Source organism: Podarcis bocagei (genome assembly GCF_964188305.1).
Source record: "Podarcis bocagei genome assembly, chromosome: 17".
Classification (NCBI taxonomy): domain Eukaryota; kingdom Metazoa; phylum Chordata; class Lepidosauria; order Squamata; family Lacertidae; genus Podarcis; species Podarcis bocagei.
The window spans coordinates 5,766,073-5,781,822 of record NC_138143.1 but is presented as its reverse complement, the minus strand read 5'-3'; the positions used below and the strand labels follow the sequence as shown (position 1 = coordinate 5,781,822).

The 15,750-nt window shown below is 50.7% G+C and overlaps 1 protein-coding gene across 3 annotated transcripts in view; it reads left to right on the top strand.

The window, feature by feature from the left end:
* The window catches only part of MAGIX (MAGI family member, X-linked), a 39,386-nt gene extending 25,402 nt beyond the window's left edge, over positions 1-13,984 (top strand). For 2 of the 3 annotated variants that reach the window (XM_081175712.1, XM_081175711.1), the window contains exons 6-10: positions 3,225-3,374; positions 3,641-3,723; positions 5,803-5,946; positions 6,723-6,861; positions 10,133-13,984. In XM_081175712.1, the coding sequence (XP_081031838.1) occupies positions 3,225-3,374; positions 3,641-3,723; positions 5,803-5,946; positions 6,723-6,861; positions 10,133-10,632 (1,016 nt within the window). In that variant the 3' untranslated portion in view covers positions 10,633-13,984. Of the gene's footprint in view, positions 1-3,224; positions 3,375-3,640; positions 3,724-5,802; positions 5,947-6,722; positions 6,862-7,554; positions 7,670-10,132 lie in introns of all 3 variants that reach the window. The other variant, XM_081175713.1, reaches the window with a different exon arrangement.
* Positions 13,985-15,750: the final 1,766 nt, after the last annotated feature.

The window sequence follows — 15,750 nt, the reverse complement described above, 5'->3', positions numbered from 1 at the left end:
AAAAACTAAAATAAAAAAGGGTCAAATTATCTTCCAAATTATAATTATTAATTTTGGGGGGCTTCCCATAGTCTGGACCTTGAAGCATATCTCCAAATCTCAGTCCTGCCTCTCCTCGCTGTTTCCATATTTTCCACATCTCGATTTTAACCCTTTAAACTTCTCTGTCTCTGGCGCATCTGATGAATTTCTTAAGTGAATTCCCTCTCGAACTCCCAGTCTGGCACTCAACTCATGTGACTTCATGGGCAGAAGATTCTGGTATGGGGACCATAATCCATGGGGCAGCTGGGTCATAGCTCAGTTTCTTGGTGAAGGAGGCTCTTTTGCAAGGCAGTCGTCTTCAGCTGGTGGTTTAGCGCTCGCGGCTGCTTTGCAGCCTAACCCAAAGCAGGCCTGTATAAGGGAGTCATTGGCGCACCCCGCAATTGCCTAACCTTGACTCCCATAGGTTCAGGTTGGGGGGGTCACAAGTGTTATAAGAATTTTAAGGTCTTTGTTGTTGTTTAGTCGTTAGATATATATTAAATGTTCATAAATGTACCAAGCAAACACGTACAGTGGTGCCTCGCAAGACGAAATTAATTCGTTCCGCAAGTCTCTTCGTCTTGCGGTTTTTTCGTCTTGCGATGCACGGTTTCCCATAGGAATGCATTGAAAATCAATTAATGCGTTCCTAGGGAAACCGCCTTCAGACCAGGGCTTTTCTTCCCACCTTCAGACCAGGGCTTTTCTTCCCACCCCCAGCATTTTAAAAAACCCCGGGACAGCGGAGGACTTCTCCGCTGTCTGGGCGATCTTAAAATGCTGGCGGGTGGCATTTTAAAATCGCCCCGGACAGCGGAGGACTTCTCCGCTGTCCGGGGCAATTTAAAAGCCCCTGGGAAGGCAGGCAGGGGGGACAAAGACTTTTGCCCCCCGCCAGCCTTCAGAAGAGGTCCTGGACCTCTTCTGAAGGCGGGCGGGGGGGGGCGAAAGTCTTTGCTTCCCCCCCACCTGCCTTCAAAAGGTGTCCCCGTGGCGGCGGGAGGTGTCCCCTGCCCCCCGTCCAGCTTCGGAGCACCGGGAGAAGCGATCTCCCAGCAGCCCCTTGCTTCAAAAGAGGTCCGGGGGCAGCGGGGAAGAAGCGCGTCGCTTCCCGCTGCCCCCGGACCTCTTTTGAAGCAAGGGGCTGCGGGGAGATAGCGATCTCGCCGCAGCCCCTTGCTGCAAAAGACGTCCGGGGGCAGCGGGGAAGAAGCGCTTCGCTTCCCGCTGCCCCCGGACCTCTTTTGAAGCAAGGGGCTGCGGGGAGATAGCGATCTCCCCGCAGCCCCTTGCTTCAAAAGAGAAGACCCGCTGTCCCCGGGGCAAGCTTCGTTTTGCGAAGCAAGCCCATAGGGAAATTCGTCTTGCGAGGCAACTCGAAAACGAAAAAACCTTTCGTTTTGCGAGTTTTTCGACTCGCGAGGCGTTCGTCTTGCGGGGTACCACTGTATATAAATATATAAACCACATGTCTGAAGCAGCACAGGAAGACAGTCCTGAAACCATTTTAACTCCCAAACTGACCAAATGTTTCTCTGCAAGGAGAGGAGGAAATGGAAAAAAACCTTCCCATTGTCTCAGGAATTAAGTAATTACCATCTCAGAGGAATGGCCAAACTCCCAGAAAATGCAATCAGATAAGGCATTATCAGATAACCTGGCAGACAGGAAAAACAACAACATTCAAATTTCTGTTGTGGATGTCTTTTCTGTGATGTAGGTATGATGTTTGTGGGGGGTGTCTTGGGCTACACCCCTCCTGTGATGTATGTATGATGTATGGAGGGGTGGCCTTGAGCTCCAGGGCAGGGAATTTAAAATGTCTATATAAGGCCTTGTGTGCCATTGTTCTGGGTTCCTCCTTTCCTGCGTGTGAGGGAAGAAGCACCTTGTTGCAACAGTCAATAAAGATCAGGCTTACTAGCTGCTTTGCTTCTCAATATTCTCTGGTTGGCCTCTGTTATTTTCTCCTACCAATAGAGAACCTACAAAAGGACTCTATTTGGGCTCTTGGGTACCCCATAAGGGAAAAGGAGCAGGTTTTTTTTACTTATATCACAAGCAAGAGACTTCAGCCAGGAGACAGAAGCAAAACAGCAGCCTGTAGGCATGATCTTTATTGCTGCAACAATGCTTCCCACCACTATAGAGATGGAGCAGCCAGAAGCCCTGAGCAATGGTTACATCTGTATTTTAAGTTTCCCAAAGTTTCCCATAATACACCTCAGGATGCATCATCAAGACATCATAGATATGTGACAGAAAAGATGTGGCCTCAGGTAGAACCTGAGATCCAGGCATGCCCCTGTCCCACATACCTGAGTCAAGTCAAATATACCCCTTTGTCTTGCCTGGTCTTCATCCCACTATGGGGTGGGTGGGCATTGTGACTGAGATGGTCTGACACTCTTCATGGCAGGATATCATCTGCCATGATTCCTTGGGAAGGCCCTGCTGATGTGGGGATTATGGTGGACTCACTAACCTCCCCTTAGACATCACTTCCCTGCGTCCTAAATGCCATTGGAACTGAGAAGATTGATACAACGATGTGATTTCTTATGAATTTCTAAAGTTTTCCCACTGAACCAGTACATAGATACATTTATCAGTGAATTTCTACATTTGGTAATGGGCAGCAGAGGCTCTTTGTCTTTGCCTCGTGCTGTGGAGAGGCAATGTTCATGGGAGGAGGTTTCTCACCCCACTTCCAATTTCCCAGTAACAGCCACACCAGCAGCGCTGTGGCTGAAGAATGAGTCCCCAAATGGACCGTGGGGATAATCGTGTCTACTAGGTCTGAAAAAGTCAAGTAAAGGGACCCTGACCATTAGGTCCAGTTGTGGCCGACTCTGGGGTTGCGGCGCTCATCTTGCTTTACTGGCCAAGGGAGCCGGCATACAGCTTCCGGGTCATGTGGCCAACAGGACTAAGCTGCTTCTGGCGAACCAGAGCAATGCACAGAAACGCCATTTACCTTCCTGGCAGAGCAGTACCTATTTATCTACTTGCACTTTTCGGCGTGCTTTTGAACTGCTAGGTTGGCAGGAGCAGGGACCGAGCAACGGGCGCTCACCCCGTCGCGGGGATTCGAAGTGCCGACCTTCTGATTGGCAAGTCCTAGGCTCTGTGGTTTAACCCACAGCTCCATTGAGTGGGAGGCTATGCTTTGATCCATCTGCTCTCTCTCCTCCCAGCCAGCTCCCTGTTGCCCCATCCAGAAGAGGGTCCCTCTCATCAGGAAGATGGTGGGCTCTTAGCGCGGCTATCCCACGGCGATGTCGGGGGCATCTTCCGGCAGGCGGGGAGCCGGGTGCGAATGAGGGTCCGGAATCGCAAGGACGCAGGTAAGCAATTGCAGCAGGCATTTGGGGGAGGGGATGGTGAGGGGCATAAAGTGAGGAGCAAGGGAGCCTGGGAAAGGCGAGCAAGGGTAGAAAATGGGGGTTGGTGGGAGCATTGCAGAAGGAGGCCTGAGGGAGGAGGAAGGGCAGGTGCTGAGGGATGGAAGGAAGGAAGGAAGGAAGGAAGGAAGGAAGGAAGGAAGGAAGGAAGGAAGGAAGGAAGGAAGGGGCAGTGGAGACTCATGCTGACTCTTTCGATTCACTTCCAGGAGTTTCCAGCGATTTGAACACAGCTGATATTGATGTAGGCGAATGTCCCCGGAGCCCCACCTACCGCCTATCCCAGCCCCAGGTATTGAAAACCCTGGGAATGGGTAGCTGGGGACCCTGGATGGAGAAGGGGCCTTCTGGGTGCTAGGTTTGAAAGGTGGTCAGAAGTGGGGGAGGATGGAGCTAGAGCGAAGGGTGAGTCAGGGCTGGCTGACAGGTCTATACCCCAGGCAAGGACTGGCCCTGCAACCCTTTTCCAATTCCACCCTTGGCGCTCTGCACTTACTTCCCTGCTGCCCTGTGTGTGCCACTCAGTTTCTCGTGTCTGCAGTGACCTGTGGGCTCCACTGCTGCTGCCTGTGAGAGATCCAGGATTGGTGGAGCTGGACAGACTTCACTTTGTATAGGGGAAAGGCAGACCTATAAGGTGGCTGTTGTGAAGAGAAACGGTGTCGCTCAGTCAAGGAGCACGTACCTCCTGGCAGTAGTTATAATAACCACAAATTAATATAATAAAGATGGGGCAGGTCAGAGAAACAGAAGTACTTATTTATGCTACGACACAATGTAGGAATAGCCACCTTGGAGGGCTTTAAAAGGAGGTGAAAATAATAATAGTAATAGTAATAGTAATAATAATTTATTATTTATACCCCGCCCATCTGGCTGGGTTTCCCCAGCCACTCTGTGTGGCTTCCAACAAAACACTAAAATACAATAACATATTAAACATTAAAGGGAACCCTGACCATTAGGTCCAGTCGTGACCGACTCTGGGGTTGTGTGCTCATCTCGCTCTATAGGCCGAGGGAGCCAGCATTTGTCCGCAGACAGCTTCTGGGTCATGTGGACAGCATTACTAAGCCGCTTCTGGTGAACCAGAGCAGCACACGGAAACGCCGTTTACCTTCCCGCTGGAGCGGTACCTATTTATCTACTTGCACATGACGTGCTTTCGAACTGCTAGGTTGGCAGTTGAACTGCTAGGTTAAACATTAAAAGCTTCCCTAAACAGGGCTGCCTTCAGATGTGAATGGCTACAGGTTGTCCCGATGGCTTTGTTCTACCTCCAGGATCATGGGCAGGGAAGAGATGAGCTAGAAGAATTAGTACGTCGAGAGATGAAGTGATCTGATTGGGTGTTGTGTCAGTCTAAACCATAGTCAGCTAATCTCTTTCATGAATTGGACCACGGTTCCTTATCCTGGGTCATATTTTACAAGGGATGCCTGCCCCCTCACTTCCTTCTATCTGGGTTGTGGAAGAGAAAGCTTCTCTTGTGATACCTCTGCATCCTAATCTGTGGAAGAAAGGAGCAAATGGCTTCGTTTTAACATAATGACTCAAGAACCACTAAATTCTAGTTTGGATTAGGTTGCTGGGTGTCACTCAGGTTCAGTTCTGAGCCAAGTGGGAACGCCACCACAAGGTATGGCGATGCCTTGGCATTGGCCCCTCACGCATAACTGCACTGGTGACTTGCAGGTGTGAATGTACCATTGCAAACCTATTGCCACAGGCAGGCACCTTCCATCACCTCCTGCATTCAGGTGTGAGCAGGCCCTTTAGATAGCTTTGAAAAAGGACTGGGGAAATTTGCAACTATTCACACCTGTTGCCCATGCTAACCAAGTGGAAGCAGCCGTGATCTAGGGCAGTATTCCTCTTTGAGTATCAGATGAGGGGAGGCTACAAGAAGGGGGATGACTACCACCCTCAAACCCTCCTTGTGAGCATAGGCGCCAACTCTATGGGGCTGAGGACACCTCAGCTCCCCCCAAAAGTATGTGGGGACTAGGCTGCGATGGTGGAAAGCCCTGTCGGGACTCCCCACAGTGGTGGAGAGCCCAACCAGGCCTTCCAACACACAATAAACCCCCAAAGTCAGCCGTAACTTGGTGCATACACTTGTGAGCTCTCAAAAGCACCCATGGCTGCCGCAGTTGGAGACAGGTTGCTTCACTACAGGGATGGGGAAGCTGTGTCCCTGCAGGTGTTGCTTGGCTGCAGCTCCCACCATCCCTGACTATTTGCTGTGCTGGCTGGGGCTGATGGACTGGAGAGCCACAGCTTCCCTGCCCTTGCTGTACCCCATAGTCTGATACAATAACTCAGGGCAATCCTTATACCTGCCTTTGTGGTTTCTCGCTCTTCTCTTCAGGAGACTGGCCAATATTCTGTGGAGCTGCAACGAGGACCCAGCGGCTTTGGCTTCAGTTTGAGAGGTGGAAGTGAATATAACATGGACATCTATGTCTTGGCCCTCATGGAGGGTGGACCAGCCCAGCAGTGTGGCAAGATTCAGGTATGTGATGCGGTCTGGGAACACCCAGTGCTGCGGGCAAGTGCGAACCTGGCTGGTTCCTTGAATGGGAAACCACTAGGAGAGCCTCACCCGGGAACATGACAGAAGTGTGGCTCTGCTCTAAAAATGTGATCTGTGAGTCAGGAAGTGCCCAGTGCAAATTTTACCATCACCCACGAACTTGCTAAGTACCCTTAAGCAAGACACTAATCCTCAACACAATTCCCCCCCCCCCGGGATAATTATATTGGCCTACCAGACACGCTTTAAAAAGAATACACAAGAATAATGCATGCAGAGCATTCTGAGCACTCAAAAAGTGTTACTTTAATGCTGCAAAATGAGATTATCAGGTTCCCCTGAATGGGCACCAATATGTGTGTGTTCTGTGTGGAGCTGTGCATATTCTATATTCAGTATATTCTACATTCAGCCTTACTATTATTATTATTATTATTATTAGTATTATTATTCCCCGCCCATCTGGCTGGGTTTCCCCAGTCACTCTGGGCGGCTTACAGCACATAGAAGATAGTAAAACATTAGACATTAAAAATTTCCCGCTACAGGGCTGCCTTCAGATGTCTTCTAAAAGTCAGATAGTTGTTTATTTCCTTGACATCTGATGGGAAGGCGTTCCACAGGGCGGGCGCCACTACCGAGAAGGCCCATTATTACCATGCCTATCCAATGTGTGGAAACACTGTGAAATCTCCAGAACAAAGCAAAACCCCAGCCAGCTCTTGGCAATGATGGTGAGTTTTACACCGTGGCAGGTGAGCGACCAGCTGGTAGAGATCAACGGAGAGCCTACAGCAGGAATGACGCATGCTCAAGCTGTGGAGCACATCCGCAATGGGGGGAGCCGGATGCGCCTGGTGCTGAAGAGGGGCAACGGGTTTGTTCCTGATTATGGTACGTCCATGTTCTTTTCTGCCCATCCCTCTCTTCCTCCACAGTAGAGATGGGCTCAAGCCGACCCCACGGTTAATGCAACGCGTGAGAAATGACCACAGGGGAGATGGGATGGCCTAGGTGGAAATTTCAGGTGGGAATAGTCTGGCACACTCCCCGCCCCACCAGCAAATTTCCCCCTAACCCTTAAGGGAGAAGAGGAAAACCACGATTAGTTTCTCTGTTTCAAGAGAGGTGCCGTAACCCAGGATGATAGGCCTTGTAATGGACTTCTCCCAGTTTCTTTAAAAATATGCTTATATGCTGTTTTTCTGAGCAAAATCTGTCCAAAGGGGCTTACAACAATAAAAAGTATACATACTAACACTAAGGACAAAACAGATTTTCAAAACTCCCTGCCTTTTCTCTGCAGAGAGACAGGTTCTGGGTCTGCAATATTCACCCCTCTCTCCTCTTCTTTTTTCTTTCCTGCCCTGCCGTCCTTCGTCCGTCTGACCCACCATACACCACCCCGACCCACTCATGGTGTTGTCTGACCCCCCCTCCCCCCCCACTTCTCTGCCTAATCTGTGCCAACCTCACCTTAACCTTTTCTGGTCTGCTTTGCCTTCCTGGTCTGTGATGGCTCCATCCCCTACTCCCGGTCTGTGCTGGCCTTGTAACTTCCCTATCACTTCCTCTCCGCCCCCAAAGTCTCCATCTGTCTCCGCCCCACAGGGCAGCCGCTGGCCAGTCTGGCTCTCTGCGTGACCAACTCCCCCCGGGGGGAGCCCTGCTTCTGCCTCGTGGGACGGGTCGAACATAAATGGTGGGTGTCCAGCCCCCAGCCGGACCAGCAGAACCACTCAGCCCAGTCCCTTTCTCTCCCATAGTCTCCCAGGGAATCATCCTCAAACAACAAGAGCAATGAGAACTTTGCAACAGGTGGAGCCACTTCCCCTTCTTCCCCTCTCTTCCCACCACCACATTAGGACCCTTCCCTGGTCTCCCTGCCCCTGTTTCCCCAGCATCACCCCAACAGACCTTCCCCCCCCAAGCCAAAGCTGTGTGTATTCTGCAGTTCTGCACGAGTACAGAAAAGGAGCAGAATTTTGGTATGAGCTGCATAATGCAGCCGCTTCAGACTCCTGGGCTGAAGACAGACGTGCCCTTTTCATAGCAAGGGGGCACCTGTGCGTTCTGTCCAAACATACTTCCATTTTGCAGGGCTGATTGCTAAAATAGCAGAAGCCAGCCACGAGAAGTAGTGCTTGGTTGGTGGTTGTAATGTCACAGAGCCAATTCCCCGCTTGCAATCACTTGTTAAATTACAAGTCTTGGCCGAGTGACACATTATAATTTCTCTTTTAATAGCAAATTCCTTACCCTTGGGGTTTTGAAGACCGTCTTTAAAAACTTAAAAGGCAGATACTTCTGTGCCTTGCGGAGGCCATTGGCTAGTAGAAACAGAATAAATTATGCAATCTAAATATTCACGCTTGCATAATTCAGCTTTCACAGTGCAGAATTGTGATTTTTTTTCCGTATGCCCTGGCCATAGCTACCATTGCCTCTGGTTGCCTCCTCCATTTTCCATTTCTCACTGATTTGTCTGGGATTCCTCCTCCACATATTAGCACGTTGTGAAACGTTATAGACCTGTCTATGTAATACTGGATTCCTCCCCAAACCTCTTTCCAACTTGCTGTACCCACCTAGCTCCTCCCCCGTCCCAGAAGCCTCCCTCCAGCCCAGCGAGGACATACATAAACCGCCCAAGTTCCATGTTGCCAAGCTGGCCTGTGGTGGCACCCCCAAGGCAAAAGTTTGGGTAGGATCCTGCCTCTAGAAGCCCAGAGGGCAGGAAAGCAGCCTGGGAGGTGTGAGGACGCTTCCCAGGGTTCCTTGGAGGGAAGCCACAACAGCTGAACCACTTTAAACTGGTGGGGCAGAGAGGCCTTCTCAGTGGAAAACATTGCAGAGGGAAGTTCTCATACTCCTAGAGCCTCGATCCAATCTGGAGACCTCAAAGGGCAGTAGAAGAAACCCAAGGGAGCTCTCAGGGAGATCCCAGAAAACAGCAGATCTCTCCCCCACCCCCCAGTAAAGCAGCCTTCCCCAATCTTGAGTCTCCATAAATTGTTTGTGGCACTGTGGGTTAAACCACAGAGCCTAGGACTTGCCCATTGGAAGGTCGGCGGTTTGAATCCCTGCGACGGGGTGAGCTCCCGTTGCTCGGTCCCTGCTCCTGCCAACCTAGCAGTTCAAAAGCACGTCAAAGTGCAAGTAGATAAATAGGTACTGCTCCGGCGGGAAGGTAAACGACGTTTCCGTGCTCTGCTCTGGTTCGCCACAAGCGGCTTAGTCATGCTGGCCACACGACCCGGAAGCTGTACGCCGGCTCCCTCGGCCAGTAAAGCGAGATGAGCGCCGCAACCCCAGAGTCAGCCACGACTGGACCTAATGGTCAGGGGGCCCTTTACCTTTTTACAACCCCCATCATCCCCAGCCAGCATGGCCCCATGGTCAAGGATGATGGGAGATGTAGTCCAACAATACCTGGGGACCAAAGGTCAAGGAAGGCTGCCCGAAGGTTTCAGAGATGAGGGGTCGTATCAGAGTATCCTGAGGGATGTGGATTCCTGGGCAGAATTGGACGCTGGAGCTCCACAGCGTAGTTCCAAAGCAGGCTTCCTCAAAGGCGGCCCTCCAGATGTTTTGAGACTACAGTTCCCATCATCCCTGACCACTGGTCCTGCTAGCTAGGGATTGTGGGAGTTGTAGGCCAAAAGCATATGGAGGGCCGCGGCTGAGGATGCCTGCTTCAAGGAGTATTTTTAAAATATAGCTGGTGATTATTTTAGGTAATGGAGAGGCAGCCGCATTCCACATTCTGTCCTGTCTCCACCCCACCAGTATCTGCCCGCCCTGGCGCTACCTGCCTGGCCTTGCCCAGAATGCCAGCATTTTGAAATCAAATCTTGGCAACTTTACCCCCAGGGCAGGGTGTAGCTTGGGATGAGGTTCTTCTTTTCTCTCCTTTTTCAAAACAAAACCAAAGACCCACCCACTCCATGCAGCCCACCTTGCCTTATACCAGGCATAGGCAAACTCGGCTCTGCAGATGTTTTGGGACTACAACTCCCATCGTCCCTGACCATTGGTCCTGTTAGCTGAGGATCATGGGAGTTGTAGTCCCAAAACATCTGGAGGGCCGAAGTTTGCCTATGCCTGCTGAGGAGGGATGTCTTCAGGGTCTAATCTCTCCTGTTCTGTGTTTTTCTCCCTCCAGACCGAGAGTACAGTCAGAGCCCTGCCAGGTTGCAGCAGGCGGCGGAGACCGAGGACAAAGGCAGGCACCGGCACCGGAGAGCAAACCCGCCTGGGGGCCCCCAATATCTGGGTCATCCCCCCTGTGACGGGGGCAGCCGGGAGGCATCGCCCAGCAACAAGCAGCGACTCCAGCTCCAGCTCCCCAAAGCCCGCCAGCCTAGCTGGCCGCACCGCAGCTCCACCAAGGCTCCAGGGGAGGAAGACGAAGATGGAGAAGGGGGCTGGAGGCTGCGGGAGCAAGGGAAGGGCGTGGAGGGAGGAGGGGACAGCTGCAAGCTCCTCTCCCCCAGGCCAAGCAGGAAGCTGCGCTCAGACCTGGTCCCTGGTCCCTGGCTGGTGCCCAGCAAGGAGCGCCTGTCGCGGGCTCTGTGGGGCGTCTGCATGGGCCAGGGGGAGGAGGAAGAGCAAAAGGGTGACTCGGAAAGAGGGAAGAGCATGGAGGTGAAGAGGCGCAGCTAAGCCCAGCACTCTTTGCGGCTCCGCAACGCAGAACTACTCAGTGCCTGGGGCAATGGCCCTGTCCACCCCCATCCGGACTATGCAATATAATTTTCTTTTTTCCTTTCCTTTGCCCGCTCCCCGTATTCGTACTATGCAGCGGCAGCTTCCGTCTTGCGCTCCCCGGCCCCCATCCATACTATGCAATGATTCAACACAAACACAAGCCTCCTTCCCCACCTTCCTTGGGATTCTGCGAGGCAATCTTCCGTTTTGCTGCTGCTTCCGCCGCTCCCAAGGACTGCGGTGGTAACATCCCTTATGCAGCCAGCCCCCTGCCCTGGGCGGACTAGAACCTATTGCAGTGCTACTGAAGCTGCGTTGCGAAGATCCCAGGGGGCGTTATGAGAAGTTTTCTCCAGGGAGAAGATCCACAATGGCAGACAGAAAATGGGCTTGCCCATGATTGCCTACCCTGCAATGCCTAGCGCCAGAGGAGGGATGGTGGCCATGTCCCAGGGCAGTGGTGGCGAACCTGCAGCCTAATGGTCAGCCAAGCCTATTTTATATATGATGTCAGGCACAGGAAACTTCAGGCTATGGCTTACAGCGACAGAAGAAAGCGCCAGGTTTTTAAAAGGTCAACTATTGCCTGCAAAGGCAGGAATCAGAAGTGCACTTAGGGTACACTCCTTATTCTTCCTTTGTGGCCCCCAATTAAAATTTGTGTGGGAATGTTCAGGGATGCAGGAGAGGATATGTTGTTTGATTATATCCTTTCCAACTTGTGTTAACAAGTTCTATAATTTAGCAGAGTAACATTCCCCTTTTAAACTTGCACAGCGGATGCGTTTGCTCAGGCTCGCTAAAGCCTCTAAAATAAGATTTATTGGTAATTTCCCCTTTAGTCCCTCATAAAAAGATAGACACGACACAGTCTTCTATAAAAGTATAAAAAGAGTTTACTTACACATTCTGTTCACAAATGGATCCTAGAAAGCAGACTTAAGTTACAAAAGTAATATACAGCTGGAAACTATCCCATAAGGAGACAGCTCCTTTGTCCTCTCTTGGCTGCAAGCCAAGAAAGCATCTTAGGCTAAGCAGATGTTGCTTCTTTGATGAATGTAGTCAGAGAGAGAGATGGTTGACCAGTCCTGCTCTTTTGTTACCTGGGCAGGTGAAGTCACGTCCACCTCTAGTCACATGCAGAGGAAGTTTGTCCCAGCCTAGGAGAAACAGGAAGTTCCGACTGGCTGGTCCAGACATCCCCTTTTATGTCCACTCTAGGGATGTTGTACTTGACTGCTCTTGTGTTTCAGATCCCGCGATTTGTCTACTTGCACTGGCATGCTTTCGAACTGCTAGGTTGGCAGGAGCTGGGACAGAGCAATGGGAGGTCACCCTGTCACAGGGATTCGAACCACCGACTTTCCGATCAGCAAGCCCAAGAGGCTCAGTGGGTTAGACCACAGCGCCACCCGCGTCCCTTCAAAATTAATATTATCAGACGTCAGGTGACTGACAGCAGGGTGGAGCTGGCCACTGTCAATGCGGCTGATGGAGGGGGCGTGTCACCTCTGGATCACCTGACACCAGGTGACTGACAGGTGGCTGCTGCGACTGGCCCTCCATCCGCATCCATTTTCCTGCTGCTGTTCTAGGCTGCTCTCAATTTGCACAAGGCAGTGACTGCATTCAACGGGTCTCATTGGTACTTGGCACAAACCGAAGGTGCAGTGCTGCCAACAACAAGCCCAGAATGTTCTGTGGGAGGCACACTGGAAGTCTGTCAGCAGTTAGTTAACGGGAAAGGGTTTTCCCTGAGACTTGATCGTTTGAAAACCGCTGACTCAATGTTCCATTCACAAAATCCATTGTGGCTCAGTAGCAGTTAGAGTGTTGGGGAGCCCAGGGTTCAAATCTCTGGGTGACCTTGGGCAACTCATTATCTTTCAACCTAACCTATCACTCAGGATGGACGCGGGTGGTGCTGTGGGTTAAACCACAAAGCCTAGGGCTTGCTGATCAGAAGGTCGGTGGTTTGAATCCCTGCAACGGGGTGAGCTCCCGTTGTTTGGTCCCTGCTCCTGCCAACCTAGCAGTTCAAAAGCACGTCAAAGTGCAAGTAGATCAATAGGTACCACTCCGGTGGGAAGGTAAATGACATTTCCATGCGCTGCTCTGGTTCGCCAGAAGCAGCTTAGTCATGCTGGCCACATGACCCGGAAGCTGTATGCCGGCTCCCTCGGCCAATAAAGCAAGATGAGCGCCGCAACCCCAGAGTCAGCCACAACTGGACCTAATGGTCAGGGGTCCCTTTACCTTTATCACTCAGGCTTGCTGTGAGGATAAAATAGCAGGGAGGAACTAGGTACGGTGCTTTGAGCTCCTTGGGTATAATTGCAACAGATCAATGAACAAACCCATTCCATAGTGACTCATCTACTAAGGAACCCCTAAGCACCTGTTGTTGTTTTTTTTGAAAAGCCCACATGTTTCAGAGGATTCTGTAGAATTACTTTAGGGCATGCAGTCAGTTACCCCACACAAACAAAGCACATTGCTGGAACATGCCCAACACTCCTCCTTTGCAGGGAAGTTGACAATTGGTTGGAGTGGGCAATTCAGGGGCAGCCTCTTCTGCCATGACTGATCTTCTCCCAGAAGACTTGCGTGCTTCCGAGGAAACCTCTGGAGCATGATTTGAAAACCACCGGCCTAGTATCCCTTATCACATCACTTTCCAAGACTGTGCAGTGTGGTCTGTGCCACTCTGCTGCTGAACCACCTCCCCTTCGCTGCCCCTTCGCCACAGTTCATTCTTCTTCCCTCAGGCTGTGCAGTGGTCCACCAGCCTCACGGACCTTTCCACTCCACTGGTGCCTCAAGCCATCCCACGATTGCATGGGCTGGTGATCCATGCCCAGCCGCTCAGAATGCAATGGTCCTCTTCACTCTGCTAGTGCCAACCACGGTGTGCATGAGAGCCCTCATGCGCTAAAACGCAGACTTCGCATGCCATACGGGATGCCTGTGGCTCAGAAGAGCCATGTATTTCTGTGCCATGCGCACACCCAGACATGCCACCACCCGATGCTATGAAAACAAGTATAATATATAGATTCCTGTTAACTGGCGAAGGAGAATGTATTGTCCCAGGCAAGTTATTTCAGCTTCTCCTAATCAATCATGGGCACCGTTTGCTCCTACTAGTGAGCATTGTTTGGCCTTCTGTTCTGCAAAGGCACAGCAAACATGGGGTTCTTGTGTTGGTAAAGGATTGTGGGGTAAAGAAGTGAGACAGCACACTCCTAGGTTTTCTTTGCAGGTGGCGTGATGGAATAAAAATGAGAGAAATTTACAATCTAAATTTCTCACTACTTTTTTTAAAAAAATTGTGGTTTCACATTGCATCGCCTGTTTAGCTCTCAGTTCCTTCTCTGATATATATCTGTGCACAGACACTTCACAGCATATCCAGAGGTGGTGCTAGCACAATCCTGGGGCACACAGGCCAAAATTGTGCCTTGTGTCACCACCCTTTGTCTGGGGAGGGTGGGGGGTGGGAGGTCATACGCATTGCATGCTGTATGCAAAACATGAACTGACATGAAATGTGCATGTGTCCACAGGGTGCATTTGGATAAACTATTGGCAGGGCTTCTGGCTTTATACAACACTGGGGTGGGGGAATTCACATAAATGGGCACATGTAAGACAAACCCATGGGGATATGCATGTCAAAGGCCATGGCACACCTAAGAAGCCCAGCCCCATTGCATTCAGGAGGCCTTCAGTGGACCCAGCATTCAAGCTCAAAACCCACCACGCAAAGCCCCAGAAGCTATCTTATCATGCAATACTATCACCCACACAATGGGCAAAGAGGTGCTGGGTCACACTTCTTCCTGGAGGCTGCATTAAAGTATCCTCCTGGCACCTATTTCCTGGTGCATTTATAGGAGTGGGTCATCTCAGAGGTGAGAAGGAAAGGCTCACTTCACATGCTCAGAAGCATTCTGCAATCCCAACCCACAGTTTTAAGCAGTGCATGACATGAGTCTTAAGGCTCTAGGACCTGCCCTGGTTGAACCCCCACTTACAAGGGCTGAAGTTGGTTCTTCTACTGTTCCAGGTGCGGAAATAGCTGGCTTTTGGCTGACCTGATACAAGAGGGGGCAGGGCTCCTGTGCTTTTGAATAATTGTGCAGGTGACATTTGGGTGGAGGTGGGAATGTCGGTGACACAAGAAATTGCTTTAGATATGTCTGGCAGTGCAGTTATGCCATAGGAAATGTTCTTCTTTTTTTAAAAAAATAAATAAAATCTTATAAAATCTATCAATTAAAAGATTCTGATTTTGTTTTTAAAATTGCTTTCGATTTATTGTCTTTGCTTCCTCAAACTGCATAATTCATGATTGAGGTTCTGAACCCTTTTCAGGGATGGAAAAATCACTGCTTAGGCCTGGTGAACTCGCTGAATGAATCAAGAGCGATAAGGTGAGCTGTAGTTTGCAGATGATAAGAAATCCCCCAATCCAGCTTCAGTCCTGTGAAAGAACAACAGCGAAACAGCAAACAGTTTTTATGTTATTATGTTTTAATATATGTTGGAAGCTGCCCAGAGTGACTGGGGAAACCCAGTCAGATGGGCAGGGTATAAATAATAAGATTATTGTTGTGGAATAGGACATCCCTATTTTCCTTGGAGAAATGTTGGAGGGTATGTAACTAGGCTTTGGGAAAGCGGTGGGAGGTCTCTAGGACCCTGTCATCTTCCCAAAGCCCAGTGCCTCACCTGGCTTTGGCAAGGCAGCAGCTGGGGCTGGGGGGCCTCAAATGTTGCCAAGGGCTGTCAAAAAGGCCTCAAGGGCCACATGTGGCCCTGGGACCACATGTTGCACCATCCTGGTCCAGGCTAAAGAGTTGTCAGGGAAGTCAGAAAGCCCTAAAGCATGGGTAGGCAAAGTAAGGCCTGGGGGCCGGATCCGGCCCAATCGCCTTCTCAATCCAGCCTGCGGATGGTCCAGGAATCAGTGTGTTTTTACATGAGTAGAATGTGTCCTTTTACAGTCATACCTCAGGTTACAGACACTTCAGGTTGCTTTTTTCGGGTTACGGACCGCCGAAACCC